We start from the raw sequence: 14,122 nt of genomic DNA on the forward strand, positions 1-14,122 counted from the left end.
CCTCTGAGCTCAGATTCAGAAAATACTTTCACGTTTCCAAGACAGCTTTATCACATGCATCAGGGAAATGGGACATCCAATGTTATCCCATTTTATAGATAGCTTGCCCAAGGTTGCCTAGCTAGCAAAGCCAGAGATTGAACCCAGATCACCAATCTCCAAAGCCATTATTCTCTCCTCCATAGCACACTAACAAAGGGACTCAATTGGGCCTCATACCTTAAAGGGAAACAGTCAGACCTTATTTAGAGTTTTAAAAATAGACAGCAGATGGAGAGGAGTGGCAGCGGCTGCGGCACCGGCAGCACCATGGCTTTATGGAAATACTCCACTTATATTTGGAACACTGGAATGATGGAAATATATTCTTTACAAAGTAGCTCAACAGAAGAACCTTGAAGGCTATGTGGGATTTGGGAATCTCCCAAATCAAGTCTACCGAAAATCTGTGAAAAGAGGGTTTGAATTCACGCTTATGGTAGTAGGAGAATCTGGATTGGGGAAGTCAACATTAATCAACTCATTATTCCTAACAGACTTGTATTCTTCAGAGTATCCAGGGCCTTCACATAGAATTAAAAAGACCGTACAGGTGGAACAAGAAAAAGTTTTAATCAAAGAAGGTGGTGTGCAGCTGCTGCTCACAATAGTGGATATGCCTGCATTCGGGGATGCAGTGGACAATAGTAATTGTTGGCAGCCTGTTATCGACTACATTGACAGTAAATTTGAGGATTATCTGAACGCAGAATCTCGGGTGAACAGATGGCAGATGCCAGACAGCAGGGTGCAATGTTGCTTATACTTCATTGCCCCTTCAGGTCATGGCCTCAAGCCTCTGGATATTGAGTTCATGAAACGCTTGCATGACAAGGAGAACGTCATTCCCCTCATCGCCAAAGTGGACACACTGACTCTAGAAGAGTGCCAGCAGTTTAAGAAGCAGATAATGAAAGAAATTCAAGAGCATAAAATAAAAATATATGAGTTTCCAGAGACAGATGATGAAGAAGAAAATAAGCTTGTTAAAAAGATAAAGGACCATTTGCCTCTTGCTGTGGTTGGTAGCAATACTATCATTGAAGTTAATGGCAAAAGAGTCCGAGGAAGGCAGTATCCTTGGGGTGTTGCAGAAGTTGAAAATGGTGAACATTGTGATTTCACAATTCTAAGAAACATGTTGATAAGAACCCACATGCAGGACCTGCAGGACATGACGAACAACGTGCATTACGAGAACTATAGGAGCCGGAAGCTGGCAGCTGAGACGTACAACGGTGTAGATAACAACAAGAACAAAGGGCAGCTGACCAAGAGTCCTCTGGCCCAAATGGAGGAAGAAAGAAGGGAACATGTAGTGAAGATGAAGAAGATGGAGATGGAGATGGAGCAAGTGTTTGAGATGAAGGTGAAAGAAAAGGTGCAGAAGCTCAAGGATTCAGAAGCCGAGCTGCAGCGGTGTCATGAGCAAATGAAGAAGAACCTGGAAGCCCAGCACAAGGAACTGGAGGAGAAGCGGCGCCAGTTTGAGGATGGCAAAGCCAACTGGGAAGCCCAGCAGCGGATCTTGGAGCAACAGAACACTTCCAGAACTTTGGAAAAGAACAAGAAGAAGGGGAATATCTTTTAAACCCATTCTTGACCACCAGTTACGTATTAGTTGCCAATATGCCAGCCTGGACGTCAGTGTTTGTTGGATCTGTTTGACCAATTTTGCACCATTTGTATCCATAATGATGGATTTAACAGCATGACTTCTTTTTTTTTTTTTTTTGGTTGTTGTTGATGGAGATTCCGATGCCTTGAATTGCCTACCGGTGTCATGTACTTAGGAGGAAACATCTCTAAGTACCTTTCCAATTTTTCCTTTTGTCTTCACTTTAGTGCAAGAGAACATTTTACTGTTGTACAATCATGTTCTGGTGGTTTGATTGTTTACAGGCTATTCCAGAATAAAAGGACTCTGGAAGGTTTGCGTGGTGGAGGATAAATCACCATACTCTGATACAAACTCTGCTTCTCTCTCTATTAGAATTCTACCCCAAGGGTCCCCCCTCAGTGCAGCATCCACAGATGAGAAAGTGACCTAGTCTAACACTGCTGACCCTCTTTTTTGACACTTCCATTGTTTAAAAGTACACATGGAAAAAAGAAACCTAAGCTTACAGTGCGCCTAAAGCTTTTTCTAACAGCCCTTTCTTGTTTTGGATTCTTAAAATATATGCTATTCTCATTTAGTGACTTCTTTAGCCAGAAGACTCATTACTGCTTCATTTTTGTAATAACATTTAAATTTAGATATTTTCCATATATTGGCCCTGCTAAAATAGAATATAGCGTCTTTCATATGGTAGGAACCAGTGAGTAAGATTTTCCTTTAACTCCCTTTTTATACTTTATGATAAGTAGCAGGAAAAATGCATTAATAGGTCATTTCTAGACAAAAATGTGGAGTTAACTACCAACTTGTTTCTACCTGTGTGCACTCTCTTCTTTATTTTACTAGAAATGGGAATCATGGCCTCTTGAAGAGAAAAAAGTCACCATTCTGCATTTAGCTGTATTCATATATTGCATTTCTGTATTTTTGTTTGTATTGTAAAAAGTCAAATAATAAACAATGTTGTGATGTAAAAAAAATAGACAGCAGAGGCAGCCAGGTGGTTCAGTGGACAGAGATCCAGGCCTAGAGATGGGAGGTCCTGGGTTCAAATCTGACCTCAGACACTTCCTAGCTGGGCAAGTCACTTCAACCCCCTTGCCTAGCCCTTACCACTCTCCTGCCTTGGAACCAATACTTAGTCTCAATTCCAAGAAAGAAAGTAAGACTTTTAGAAAAATAAAATAAAAATAGACAGCAGCCCACTAAAAGATTTATTAAGCAGACCAATTCCCAACCAGCCCTCCAGGATCATCATCACCATCATCGTTGTCATCATTATCATTTCATCAACCAAAAATACACAAGCTCCTTTCCAGTAAGGGTTTAGTAAAAACTTGCTATATGACTGATTGAATAGCTAACCTTTATATGCTGCTTTTAGATTTTCTAAATGCTTTTCATTTATTACTTTCTTTGATCCTCAACAATCCTATGAGTTAAGAACTATGTGTAGCCATGACCCCATTTTACAGGTGAGGAAACTGAGGCCAAGAGAGGAAAGCTAAGGTTTTCCTGAGGTCACACAACTAGTAAATGTCTGAGAGGGGAGTGGAAAGTAAGTCTTCCTCATGCCAGTTTCAGTCCATCCTCTGAGCCACCCGACCTCATTGAAAGAACTGTACAGGCATTAAATGTTTATCTAGTGTTCTAAGACCAACTCTTCTATAGGATGATAGATCTCAGGATCTCAGGGAAGGGAACTCAGAGGCCATGTGGTCCAACTCCTTCATTTTAAAGATGAGGAAATTGATGCCAAAAAGATAGTAAGAATTGGCAGCCCTTTGCCTCTTTCTGCTGTGTCTAGGGGGGTGGCACTAGTAAACCACCAGCCTGCTCCCAAGGTTCAGATGAGGACGTGGGTATCTAAGAGGAGAAGATGCTCCCTAAACCAGGAGAGTAGAGTTTTACTTAAGTGGCATCTGTTTTGGTGTCACCAAAAGACCCGGTTTACAGATTTATTTCCTGCATGATTTGGGGCAAGTCTTCAGGTCTCAGCTTTCTCAGAGGCAAAAATGAGAGCATTTTCCTAGATGGGCTCTCAGGTCCCTTCCAGCCCAAGAGAGGAGAGAGAAACCAGGGGAGAGGGAGAGAGACAAATTTGCTACACCAGGTAGGTTATAATGGCCAGTACAGTGTCTTCTGCAGGGATGACTGGGACGCTGACAGGGAGAGACAGCCCTGGACCAAGAGCAGTTTGTCAGACTCCTGAACTCCATCATCAGCCTCTGGGGCCCCTTACACCCACACTAGGCCCAGGGAATGACTCAATCTAGAATAAGAGAATCCTGACAACCATAGATTCTATGACTCCTTCCCTCCCTCAATAGGAAATCTGGAGGAACTAGGGCTGTGATTCCAATCTCCTTCCCACCCTCTTCTCCCCTCTGAAGATTAGTTTGCCAATAAATTTTCATTTATGGAAAGCCCAACCCCTTTACTGCCAATGACGGATGGTTCTTCTCTAAATGGTGATTAGGAATACAAGATTGTAGATTCAGAAGGGGCCTTAGAGGCAATCTAGAAGGTCACCACCCCCTATTTAAAAAAAAAGAAGCCAAGAGTGCCAAGTGGCCACCCAGACCAGAATTCTATCACTTGTTTTAAAGCCTACAGACAGAGTCAGCCTTAAGGATCATTGGAGTAGATGGCATTGCAGGGTGCCAGGAAAGACCCATCTGTTCCCTGCATTCCCCATGGTAAGGCTTTCAATCAATAAACATTTATTAAGTATCTACTATGTGCTGGCACTATGCTAGTGCTCGGGTCTCAAAGAAAGGGAAAGAAGACAGGTCCTAGCCCTCAAGAAACTTAGAGAACTAACGGGAAAGAAAACATGTCAATAGAAGTGAAAAGCAGGGGCGAGGGTTCAGGGGCAAGATGGATTCTTGAAGCTGGCTGGGAGATGAAGAAAATGACCCTGTCAATGCTGTTTATCAATCGATACCAGACTCCCTCCTTAAATGGGGGATTTGGGAGGCACTCTCCAATCACCACCCTCTCCAATCAGAGTGCTAGCCAATAAACTTCTTTCTAATTTCTTTAGCTAGACCAAGGGGTTGTTATAGAACAAGTACTGTAGGCAACATTTCTTTATATCTCCAAAATATAGCATAGGGATATCCCTCTGGCTACACATTCAATAAATATTTGTTGAATGAATGGATGCACGAATTCATGATGGAATGAATGGATAGATGGATGGATGGATGGATGGACGGACAGATGGATGGATGGATGAATGGATGGACACATGGCCCTTTGCAGTTTTCTGTTTCAATTTGGTTGTTCATCAGCTTTAGAGCTCGAACAAAAACTCTGGAAAACATCCAAATAAACTTGACATTTTATAGATGAGAAAACTGAGGTGCAGAGAAGGGTTATTTAAGGTCAGTACATCAGTGTCAAGGATCTATGATTTCATAGGTGTGAGAACCTGCTACCACCCAAAATTAGACTCATCTCAATGGATGAATGTTAATGAATTTAAAAAAGTAAGCAGCAGAGCCAGCATCTGAAACCAGACTTTTGTATTCTAGATGCATGCTATTTCCATAACACCAAAGTGACCAACGGCCCTCTGCCAACACTTTATAACTTGCCATCACTTCCTTCTTCGTGGGTCCCACAATGGATATGGATATTATTAAAGGGGAAAAGTGAGCAAGAAAAACCTTTGCAGAAGAGATCATTACTCAAGAGATAATAAATGGATCAGGATGTTTCCCCAAAGGTCAGTCTGTTTTGAGTCAAGTCAGGAACACGTGACTGCTTCCTTGCTTTCCCCCTTCACTGCAGGTAATTAGAGATGGACCTTTTGCCTTGTCTCTTCCCACCAACTTTGGGGATGAGACCATCCATTCGTTAGTCATGAATGTTTATCAATTGGGTACCTGCCCACATCACCATCCTGTAGTATTAGGCCACAGTGGCCTCCACAAGGCACTAACCACCTGCTTATAAGAAGACAGAATCATAAATAATACGTTCTCATCCATCCACAAAATAGAAACTAACTCCACGTGCTACATGGTCTCTTTTTCCTGGAGATAAAGTCTACGTTCAATAAAACATAATCCCGTAAGAGCAGGGGTTGCCATTTTTGTCTTTGCCTCCTCACTACTTAAGCCAGGGCTAGTCCCATTTTAAGAGCCCGCATCCATGACCTGATTATCGTAGGGACCTCTCAAAGAGGAAACATCCTCTACCAACACAGATTGCTGCTTTCTCTTAAGAGAATTATCTGGCCCACTGAGGACTTAAGGGACTTGCTCAGGGGTCTTTCAGCCAATATGTCAGAAGTAGGACATAAACTCAGGATATCTTCAATCCATGTCCAGCCTTCTATCACAGGATCCTATGACCATAGATTTAAGATCTGAGGGGACTTCAAACTCTAAGTCCTCTCATTTTAAAGATAAAGCCAAGGGAAGTGATTGCCATGCCCACAGACATGAAGGTTACAAGGATCAGAGGCAGAATTTGAACTTGGGTCTGCTATGTTTAGGGCAGGAGTTCATAATCTGGGGTTCATGTGAACTTAGACGGGAAAAATTCCATCCCTGTTTTCACTAACCTCTAACTGATATCGAGCATTTTTGTCAAATATGCTTGTAGGCAACAAAACCTTATTATGAGGAGGGGTCCATAGCTATCACCAGACTGCCAAAGGATGCCATTATACCAAAACAAATGACTCCTACTTTAGAGTCGGTGACTTCCCCCCCAAGGTACACTGTTTTTCTATTCACCACATTAATCTGCCTCTCTGCCTGGCACACAGTAAGCATTTTTAAAAATAAATACTTGTTGGCTTAAAGGGCTAGCAGGAAGCAGCAATCCCAGGAGGGGCTGAAACAAGACTGCTCAGAGAGATCCCAAGTAGCTTAAGGCCCTGAAACTTCAGCTTCTCCAAAGCTGACAAGCACAATCATCTGAGGCTGATCCAGTCCAATCTGTTTCCTAAATCTGCCCAGCAGATTCCTTCTGCCTGCCAAGGTTTTAACCCAGAAGGCACGTGCTCAGAGAGGCTCACTCAGGACCTTTTGCACACAGAATGAGGCATAGAATGAAGCAGGATCAGGACTACAACTTAATGTGTGGGAGCAGACTGTCTTCTTCAGAAGTTGGTGTGGCAGAGATCCAGAGGACATTCGAGCCTCCTCTCCTTCTATAGATGAATTAGAAGAGAATGTTCACCTGGCGAAGATCAGAGGGTCACAAGTTGGGAACTGGAAGGGATCTCAGTGGTGATTTACTCCAACCTCTTCATTTTGTAGCTGAAGAAACTGAGGCCAAGAGAGAGACAGTCTCTGGATGGATGGCATGCTAGGCCTACAATCAGGAAGAACTGAGTTTAAGTTTGGCCTCATATACTTATTGGCTGTGTGACCCCGGGCAAATCACCTAACTCTGCCTCAGTTTCCTCATCTGGAAAATAAGCTGGAGAAGGAATTGGCAAACCACTCCAGTAAAGAAAACCCCAAATGAGATCATGAAGAGTAAGACAAGACTAGAATGACTGAATAATAAAAGACAGGCAGGTCTGCAGTTTTGAATATGCACCATCAGCATTCTGATGGATCCACAGTGGTGAGTCTATAGTGAGAGCCACTATGGCAGAGTGGAGGAGACTAACCTTGGAATGTGAATAATCTGAGCTCCAGTTCCTTCTCTGACTCACACTGGCTGTATGGCTTTGGGCAGGTCACCAGCTCCCAGTGACCCAAGCAATCCTCAAAGGCTAGAAGTTACACACCCATTGGTCAGTAATGATATCATGAAGATTAAAATGAATATACAATAACTAAGTATTATATATTATAAAGTTTATTAATAACAACTAAAGTAAAAAAAGCTAGCTAACTCAGCATGATCACGAGAGAAGAGAGCAAGAGGGAGGGGTTACAGAACTTATAAACAAAAAACCCAAGTGTGCATGTAAACGGAAAGGAAAAGGATGCTGGGTAATGCAGAAAGGAATTCTGGGGAACATAGTTCAAAAGGAACAAAATTCTCTAACTCTACAGGATTAACATTCCCAGGTCCTGGCATAGTTTCTCTGTGCCCAGTAGGTACTTCATTAATGTTTGTTGACTTTCTTCATCTATAAAATAAGAAAGATATTCTCTGAGCTCCTTTTTGGTTCTAAGATTCCAGGAACTTTGCACAAAGCCTCTGTACACAGATGATGCTTCCCAGATATTTAATGAGTTTCCTCCTCTGTAAAATGAGGGGTTGGACTAGAGGACCTCAAAGTCCCATTCAGCTCTAGAGCCACCAAGGCATGATGGTCTCCACAGTCTTCATCACTCAATGTCCTTTGTGTAATATAAGCTTAATCCATTTCCCTAAGTACATAATTGAATTAAGACTATATACCAGAGGGACACAGCTTGGTTCTAGCATACAACCAGATACAACCCTCCCCCAGGAAATTATAAGTCGTTCCTGTAGAGTGACTTGAGCACTGCCTGTCCAGATCTCAATGCCAAGTGTCTACACTGCCCAGAGCAACACCCCCTCACTAGGGAGGGTAGACAAGGCCAGGCTGGCAGGGTCTTTAGAATGATTGCTTCTAGGATTCAGAGCCAGGAGACTCAGCAGTTGGGGTAAGTTCCATTCACTGTTTCCGTGATCTTGCGCACATCCCTTCTTTTAAATGTTATTAAGAAACTGAGGAAGTCTCAGAGGACCAGCTCTAGGCAGGAATGGAGCCTGATCTAACTACCCTATTGGCTGTGCCATAAATCTATTCCCAGCTCAGGTTTTCCTCTATTTGCTGGTCCTTCATACCAAAGCCATCGAGACGGTGGTCGCTTCCATCTTGCTGCCGTGTATACCAGACCTTGCCCAACCACTAAGAAATCCTGATCTCTCCTAAGGTTCTCTTGGCCTAAGCTTGGGCCCTGCCCTTCTCCCCAGGACACCAGAGAAACTGATTGGGCTTTTAGAAGGAGAAAAAACTTTGCTAGACTCAAGGGGAAGGGTTAAAGTAAAACAACTTAGCATAGAGTTGAGGCACAGGAATCTTGTTCTAAAATACCCCTGAACTAGGAGATTTTTCCTAAGCCAGCTGGGCCTATTCCCATCTAAGTAGTATCTCAGCTGGCACATGGTTTGCCCAATCTATTCTTCCATCCCTCCTTCCAAATGAAGTGCCTCTGAGGAAAATTAATATTGAATAGGGATATTTTTTATGGAATTAGTTTCTCTTTAGCCCCATCCGCTCCCCAAGTCATCTGATTCTAAGCTGAAGCTACAAATAGTTTCTCCCAAAGGCTTTGATAATGGATTGGGTGTTCCCTGTTGTTGAGATCTTTGTTGAGGATAACAGAATTTGGGATAGGGCCAAGAAGCCACTTGGCCCACTTGAAAGATTGAATTAAGACAGCAAGCTCTAGCTACCACGCACCTCGCGGCCATGTTGACTCCGTCATGCGGTGGAGAGAAAAGGTCTTCTTGGCATCCTTAGGATCACCTCTTCCTGTGATGAAGTAATGAGGGAGGATTTGGGTCTCAGTGACAATTTTCTAAGCAGAAATGTCCTGGGGGAGGCCTGAGTGTGATGTCACAAGAGGTACATTGGCCTGTGCCACAGGAACTCTCTCTCTTTTCCTGCTCATGCTCCTTGCTGTCCATTTGGATTATGGAGGGAATCTACTGGTTTGTTTAGATTTTCTTGAGCACTCAATTAATAAACCAACTGAGAAATTAAGAAATATTGCCTCAAGAATTTCAGTTATTACAGCCTCTCAGCTCCCATCCAGGTATCCTTTCTTTCCCCTTTCACCAAATCCAGGCCTTCGTACTGCTTCGCACATACAACACTCCTATTTATCTCCATCTCTTCAACCTGGCTACCCCTCAGGCCTAGAATGCAAACCTTTCTTTACCCAACTCTGGAGTTCCTTCAAGATCCAGCCAAGGATCACCAACTCCATGAGGCTTTTCCTAATCACCCCCCAGATGTTAGTGGCTCCCTCCCTACTCTGGGACATGCTTTGGCCTCTGCCCAGCTGAAAGCCCAGCCATGGGGCTGTAGAGGGATGGGTGGCTTCCAATCCACGAATTAGGTGAGCTGCTTTGGCTAGGAGGGCAGGGCAGGAAGGACCTAGAGCCCCTAGAATGGAGGGCAAAAGCTATGAAGAGGTAGTTTCCAAATAAACAAATGTAAGCTCCCAAAGTGGGTTGGGTTAGGGCCTGGAACTGGGATTTCCTTGCTCTAGGGAACTCCCAGGTGACAAAACTCCCTTCACACTAAGGAATGCTGGTGCTTTCTCTATACGTTCTAGACATAGAGCTTGGCTTACAGCAGAGGTGGGGCCTAGAGGTTTGGACCTGTATTGCAGGGAACTGTGGATTCTACCATGTCTTTGAAGCATCAGATCTGGGAAAGGAGCAAAAGTTCCAGGTGGAAAGTTTGGGGGAATCTGACCTTAAAGAAAGGCCTAGAGCCAAGCTGGTCTCCTTCTTCCTCTTCCTCCTTCATCTTTGCTTAGCCTTAAAGGTGTCCCCCTGATCACTCTTGTTCTCCCTGAGCCACCCCAGCCTCTCCTCCCCTCTTTCTGGTTCCCTCTCCTGCCCAACTGGATTTCTCTACTGTCCATTCTCCCCTTTCCTACTCACCTTCTCTCTGCATAGGAGTCCTGCAAATAAAGGGATGTCCTCAGTGTCCCTCACTCTCTGTGCCCACTCACCCTTGCCAACCTCACCCGCTCTCATCCTTTGTTGCCCTCCATGTAGAGTCCTCCAAAGTATCTCTCTCCACCTCGGGCTTAAGCCTTTAATTGTCCTTTGGGACACTTCTAGCTGAAATCTCAAACTCAGTTAGACTAAAAGGACCCCAGTCTTCCCTCCCAAGCCTGCTGTCCCCCTTTCTGCCTCACCTCCCTAACATCCCTCCTTCTCTCATGGCCTTGAAACTATCCTTGCCTTTCACTTCTCTGTCACCTCCAGTATCCACTACGTCTCCCCCAAATTCTCTCATTCTTCCTCCCTGCTACCTGAAATCTAGATCAGAGTCTCTTAACCTGGGACCCAGAGGCCTCCAAGAAGCCAATGGATAAATTTCAGGGAGTCTGGGAACTTGGATGAAGAAAAAGCAAGCAGACTTCATTCCAATGGAAAATAACCACTTTATCCTGAGAAGGTGTTCATGGTTCTCAGCAGGCTGGCCAAGAGGCTCCCTCTCTGCACAAAGGCCCTTTGTATCTTTTTGATCCAGCCTCCTTCACTCAGAATCCTAAAAGACCACCAGAGGAGTCATTCCAGAGGCAGTGAGTGGCAGCAGGGCCCTAGAGAGAGGAGAGAGGTCCAGTGGTGCCCCTGCCTCACGGTCAGGAGCCCAAACTAGAGCTAGGCTCAGACTGGGACTACTCCCTAAACCTTCCTCCAGAGAGCTAGCTAAAGGAGGGAGGGAGAGGAAAAACCTTTGGCCAGGCCATTGGACTGACTGGCTACAGTTGCCAATGCCCTGGGGCCCAGGTCTTGCCACCACATCTGGGTTTTTACTGCTATAAGTACCTTGGTTTTGGAGACTCCTTCCAGCAAAAACTTTGTCCTGGGCAAAACTAGAAAAAACAGTGTAAATGAGTGGGGTTTTACCCAACCAGAAGAGTCACACAGGGACCCCCCCCCCTTACCCTAAGGTGGTTCCCAGTCAGAAATACCAAAGAAGGGCCCATGGTCATGTGGGCACACTCTCCTTTACAACTGCAAATAGAAGTAGTACTGCCTTTGTTCCAGATACTGAACTAGGTAGGCCCTGGGGATCCAAAGAGAAGAACAAAACAATTCTGGTCCTCAAGGACTGTTCTGTTCTGTTGTTCTGTTGGGGAATACAACCTGCCCTGGGGTAGAAATGGAAAACATGCTTCCTTACAAGTCACAAGGGATTGGAATTTTTCTACTCCAAAATGTGCCTTATTCAAAATATTTGGTCAATAATTACTTTGGGTTCTAAGGGTCTATCTTGCAAGGTTGTAGATCAATACATCTTGCCAATTCATTTTCTAAAAGGAGAGATGGAATCTCGGAGAGGCTAGATGATATCCTTGATCTCTAAGACATCATGAATTCTAAGAATTCACATCAAGCATTTGACTTTTATGAATCTCAGTACATTGTTCTCCCTACCCTTAATAGGGTTGATGAAGGGTAATGGGGAAAGGTGATTAGGTCTAATATACAGCACTATTAGTCTGTTCTTTCTTGACCTGGACCTGAATGGATAGACTCTCTTCAGTATTTTTCCATGGTTACATGATTCTTATTGTCTCCATCCCCTTTTCCCATCCTCCCTCCCAGAGCCGCCAAGCAATTCTGCTAGGTTATATATGTATACCGACTATAATTCAATACCTATTTCCATTTTAATCATTTTTGTAATGATCTTTTAAAAACCAAAACCCTGCTAAACTAGAAGAAACATAGAACTATAAAATAGTCAGAAAGACCACCTCTATAATCAAGAGAAGAATGTGGTACAATCATAGGCCTCCACACAGAGTCACACGCTCAAAACCACACAGCCTAAAGCCTCTGGCTACTGTAGGTACTGATTCCTGGGAGAAATCACCACGCGAGATAGCTCTCAGAAACAAAAGAATTTGGGGAACTTATATACCTTTTAGGGGAACTAAGAGACAGGGAAATATGACTGATTGACATTACCATGGTTACAAAGAAATGGGGGTATTCAAACCACACTGACAGGATACACTTAGGCTTGGTAAAGGTACCCTCAGGAAGTGACCTCAGCAAGACAGTCTATGATAAATCCAAAGATCCCAGCTTTGGGGACAAAAATCCACTATTTGACAAAAACTGTTGGGAAAATTGGAAAATAATATGGGAGAGATTGGATTGAGATCAACATCTCACACCCTACACCAAGATGAATTCAGAATGGGTGAATGACTTGAATATAAAGAAGGAAACTATAAGTAATTGGGCGAAGACAGAATAGTATACTTGTCGGATCTTTGAGAAAGGAAAGATTTTAAAACCAAGCAAGAGTTAGAAAAAAATTACAAACTATAAAATTAATAATTTTGATTACATTAAATTAAAAAGATTTTGTACCAAAAAAAAAACCCAATGCAACCAAAATTAGAAGGGAGGAACAAATTGGGAAAAAACCTTTATGACAAAAAACTCTGACAAATGTCTAATTACTCAAATATATAAGGAGCTAAATTAATTGTACAAAATATCTAGCCATTCCTGAATTGACAATTGGGCAAGGGACATGAATAGGCAATTTTCAGATTCAAAAATCAAAACTATCAATAAGCACATGAAAAAGTGTTCTAAATCTCTTATAATTAGAGAAATGCAAATCAAAACAACTCTGAGCTACCACCTCACACCTAGGAGGTTAGCTAACATGACAGCAAAGGAAAGTAATGAACATTGGAGTGGATTTGGCAAAATTGGGACATTAATCCATTGCTGGTGGACTTGTAAATTGATCCAACCATTCTGGACTGCTATTTGGAACTATGCCCAAAGGACTTTAAAAAGACTGCCTGCCCTCTGACCCAGCCATACCACTGCTGGATTTATACCCCAAAGAGATCATAGGGAAAAAGACTTGTACAAAACTATTTATAGCCACACTCTTTGTGGTGGCCAAAAATTGGAAAATAAGGGAATGTCCTTCAATTGAGGAATGGCTGAACAAATTGTGTTATCTGTTGTTGATAAAATACTATTCTAAAAGGAATAATGAACTGGAGGAATTCCATGTGAACTGGAAAAACCTCTAGGAATTGATCCAGAGGGAAAGTAGCAGAACCAGGAGAATCTTCTACACAGAGACAGATACACTGTGGTTCATTCGAATATAATGGACTTCGCTACTAGCAGCAATGCAATGATCCCAGACAATTCTGAGGGACATATGAGAAAGAATGTTATCCACCTTCAGAGGAAGAACTGTGGGAGTAAAAACACAGAGGAGAAACAACTGCTTGAACACATGGTTCGATGGGAATATGATTGGGGATATACACTGTAAGAGATCATCCCAGTGCAATTATCAATAATATGGAAATCGGTCTTGATCAATGATACATGTAAAAGCAGTGGAATTTTGTGTTAGCTATGGGGGTACGGGTGGGTTTTTAGGGGAGGGAAAGCACATGAAACATGTAACCAAGGTAAAATATTCTAAATTACTTAAGTAAAAATTTCAATTAAAAAACACAAAGTAAAAAAAGCAGGAATAGCAATGCTGACATCAGACAAAGTTAAAGTAGAAACTGACCTGATTAAAAGAGATAAGGAAGGAAACTCCATTTTGCTAAAAGGTATTATAAACAATGAAGTAATATCATTACTAGACATTTATGCACCAAATAGCATAGCATCTAGATTTCTGAAGGAAAAATTAAAGAAGTTCAAGGAGGAAATAGATAGTAAGACCATAGTAGTAGGGGATCTCAACCTTCCCCTTTC

General features: G+C 42.8%; 1 protein-coding gene across 1 annotated transcript; it reads left to right on the plus strand.

Moving 5' to 3' along the window:
* Nucleotides 1-450: 450 nt before the first annotated feature.
* Nucleotides 451-2,148, plus strand: LOC123253409 (septin-7-like). The gene has a single exon (XM_044682606.1). The coding sequence runs from the start codon at nucleotides 476-478 to the stop codon at nucleotides 1,628-1,630; it is 1,155 nt and encodes a 384-aa protein (XP_044538541.1). The 5' UTR covers nucleotides 451-475; the 3' UTR covers nucleotides 1,631-2,148.
* The last annotated feature ends 11,974 nt before the right edge of the window (nucleotides 2,149-14,122 follow it).

This window comes from Gracilinanus agilis, chromosome X (genome assembly GCF_016433145.1).
Source record: "Gracilinanus agilis isolate LMUSP501 chromosome X, AgileGrace, whole genome shotgun sequence".
NCBI classification, from domain to species: Eukaryota; Metazoa; Chordata; class Mammalia; order Didelphimorphia; family Didelphidae; genus Gracilinanus; species Gracilinanus agilis.

Coding starts and splice junctions, on each gene's coding strand:
- LOC123253409 (XM_044682606.1), top strand. CDS start 476: ATGGTAGTAGGAGAATCTGGATTGGGGAAGTCAACATTAATCAACTCA.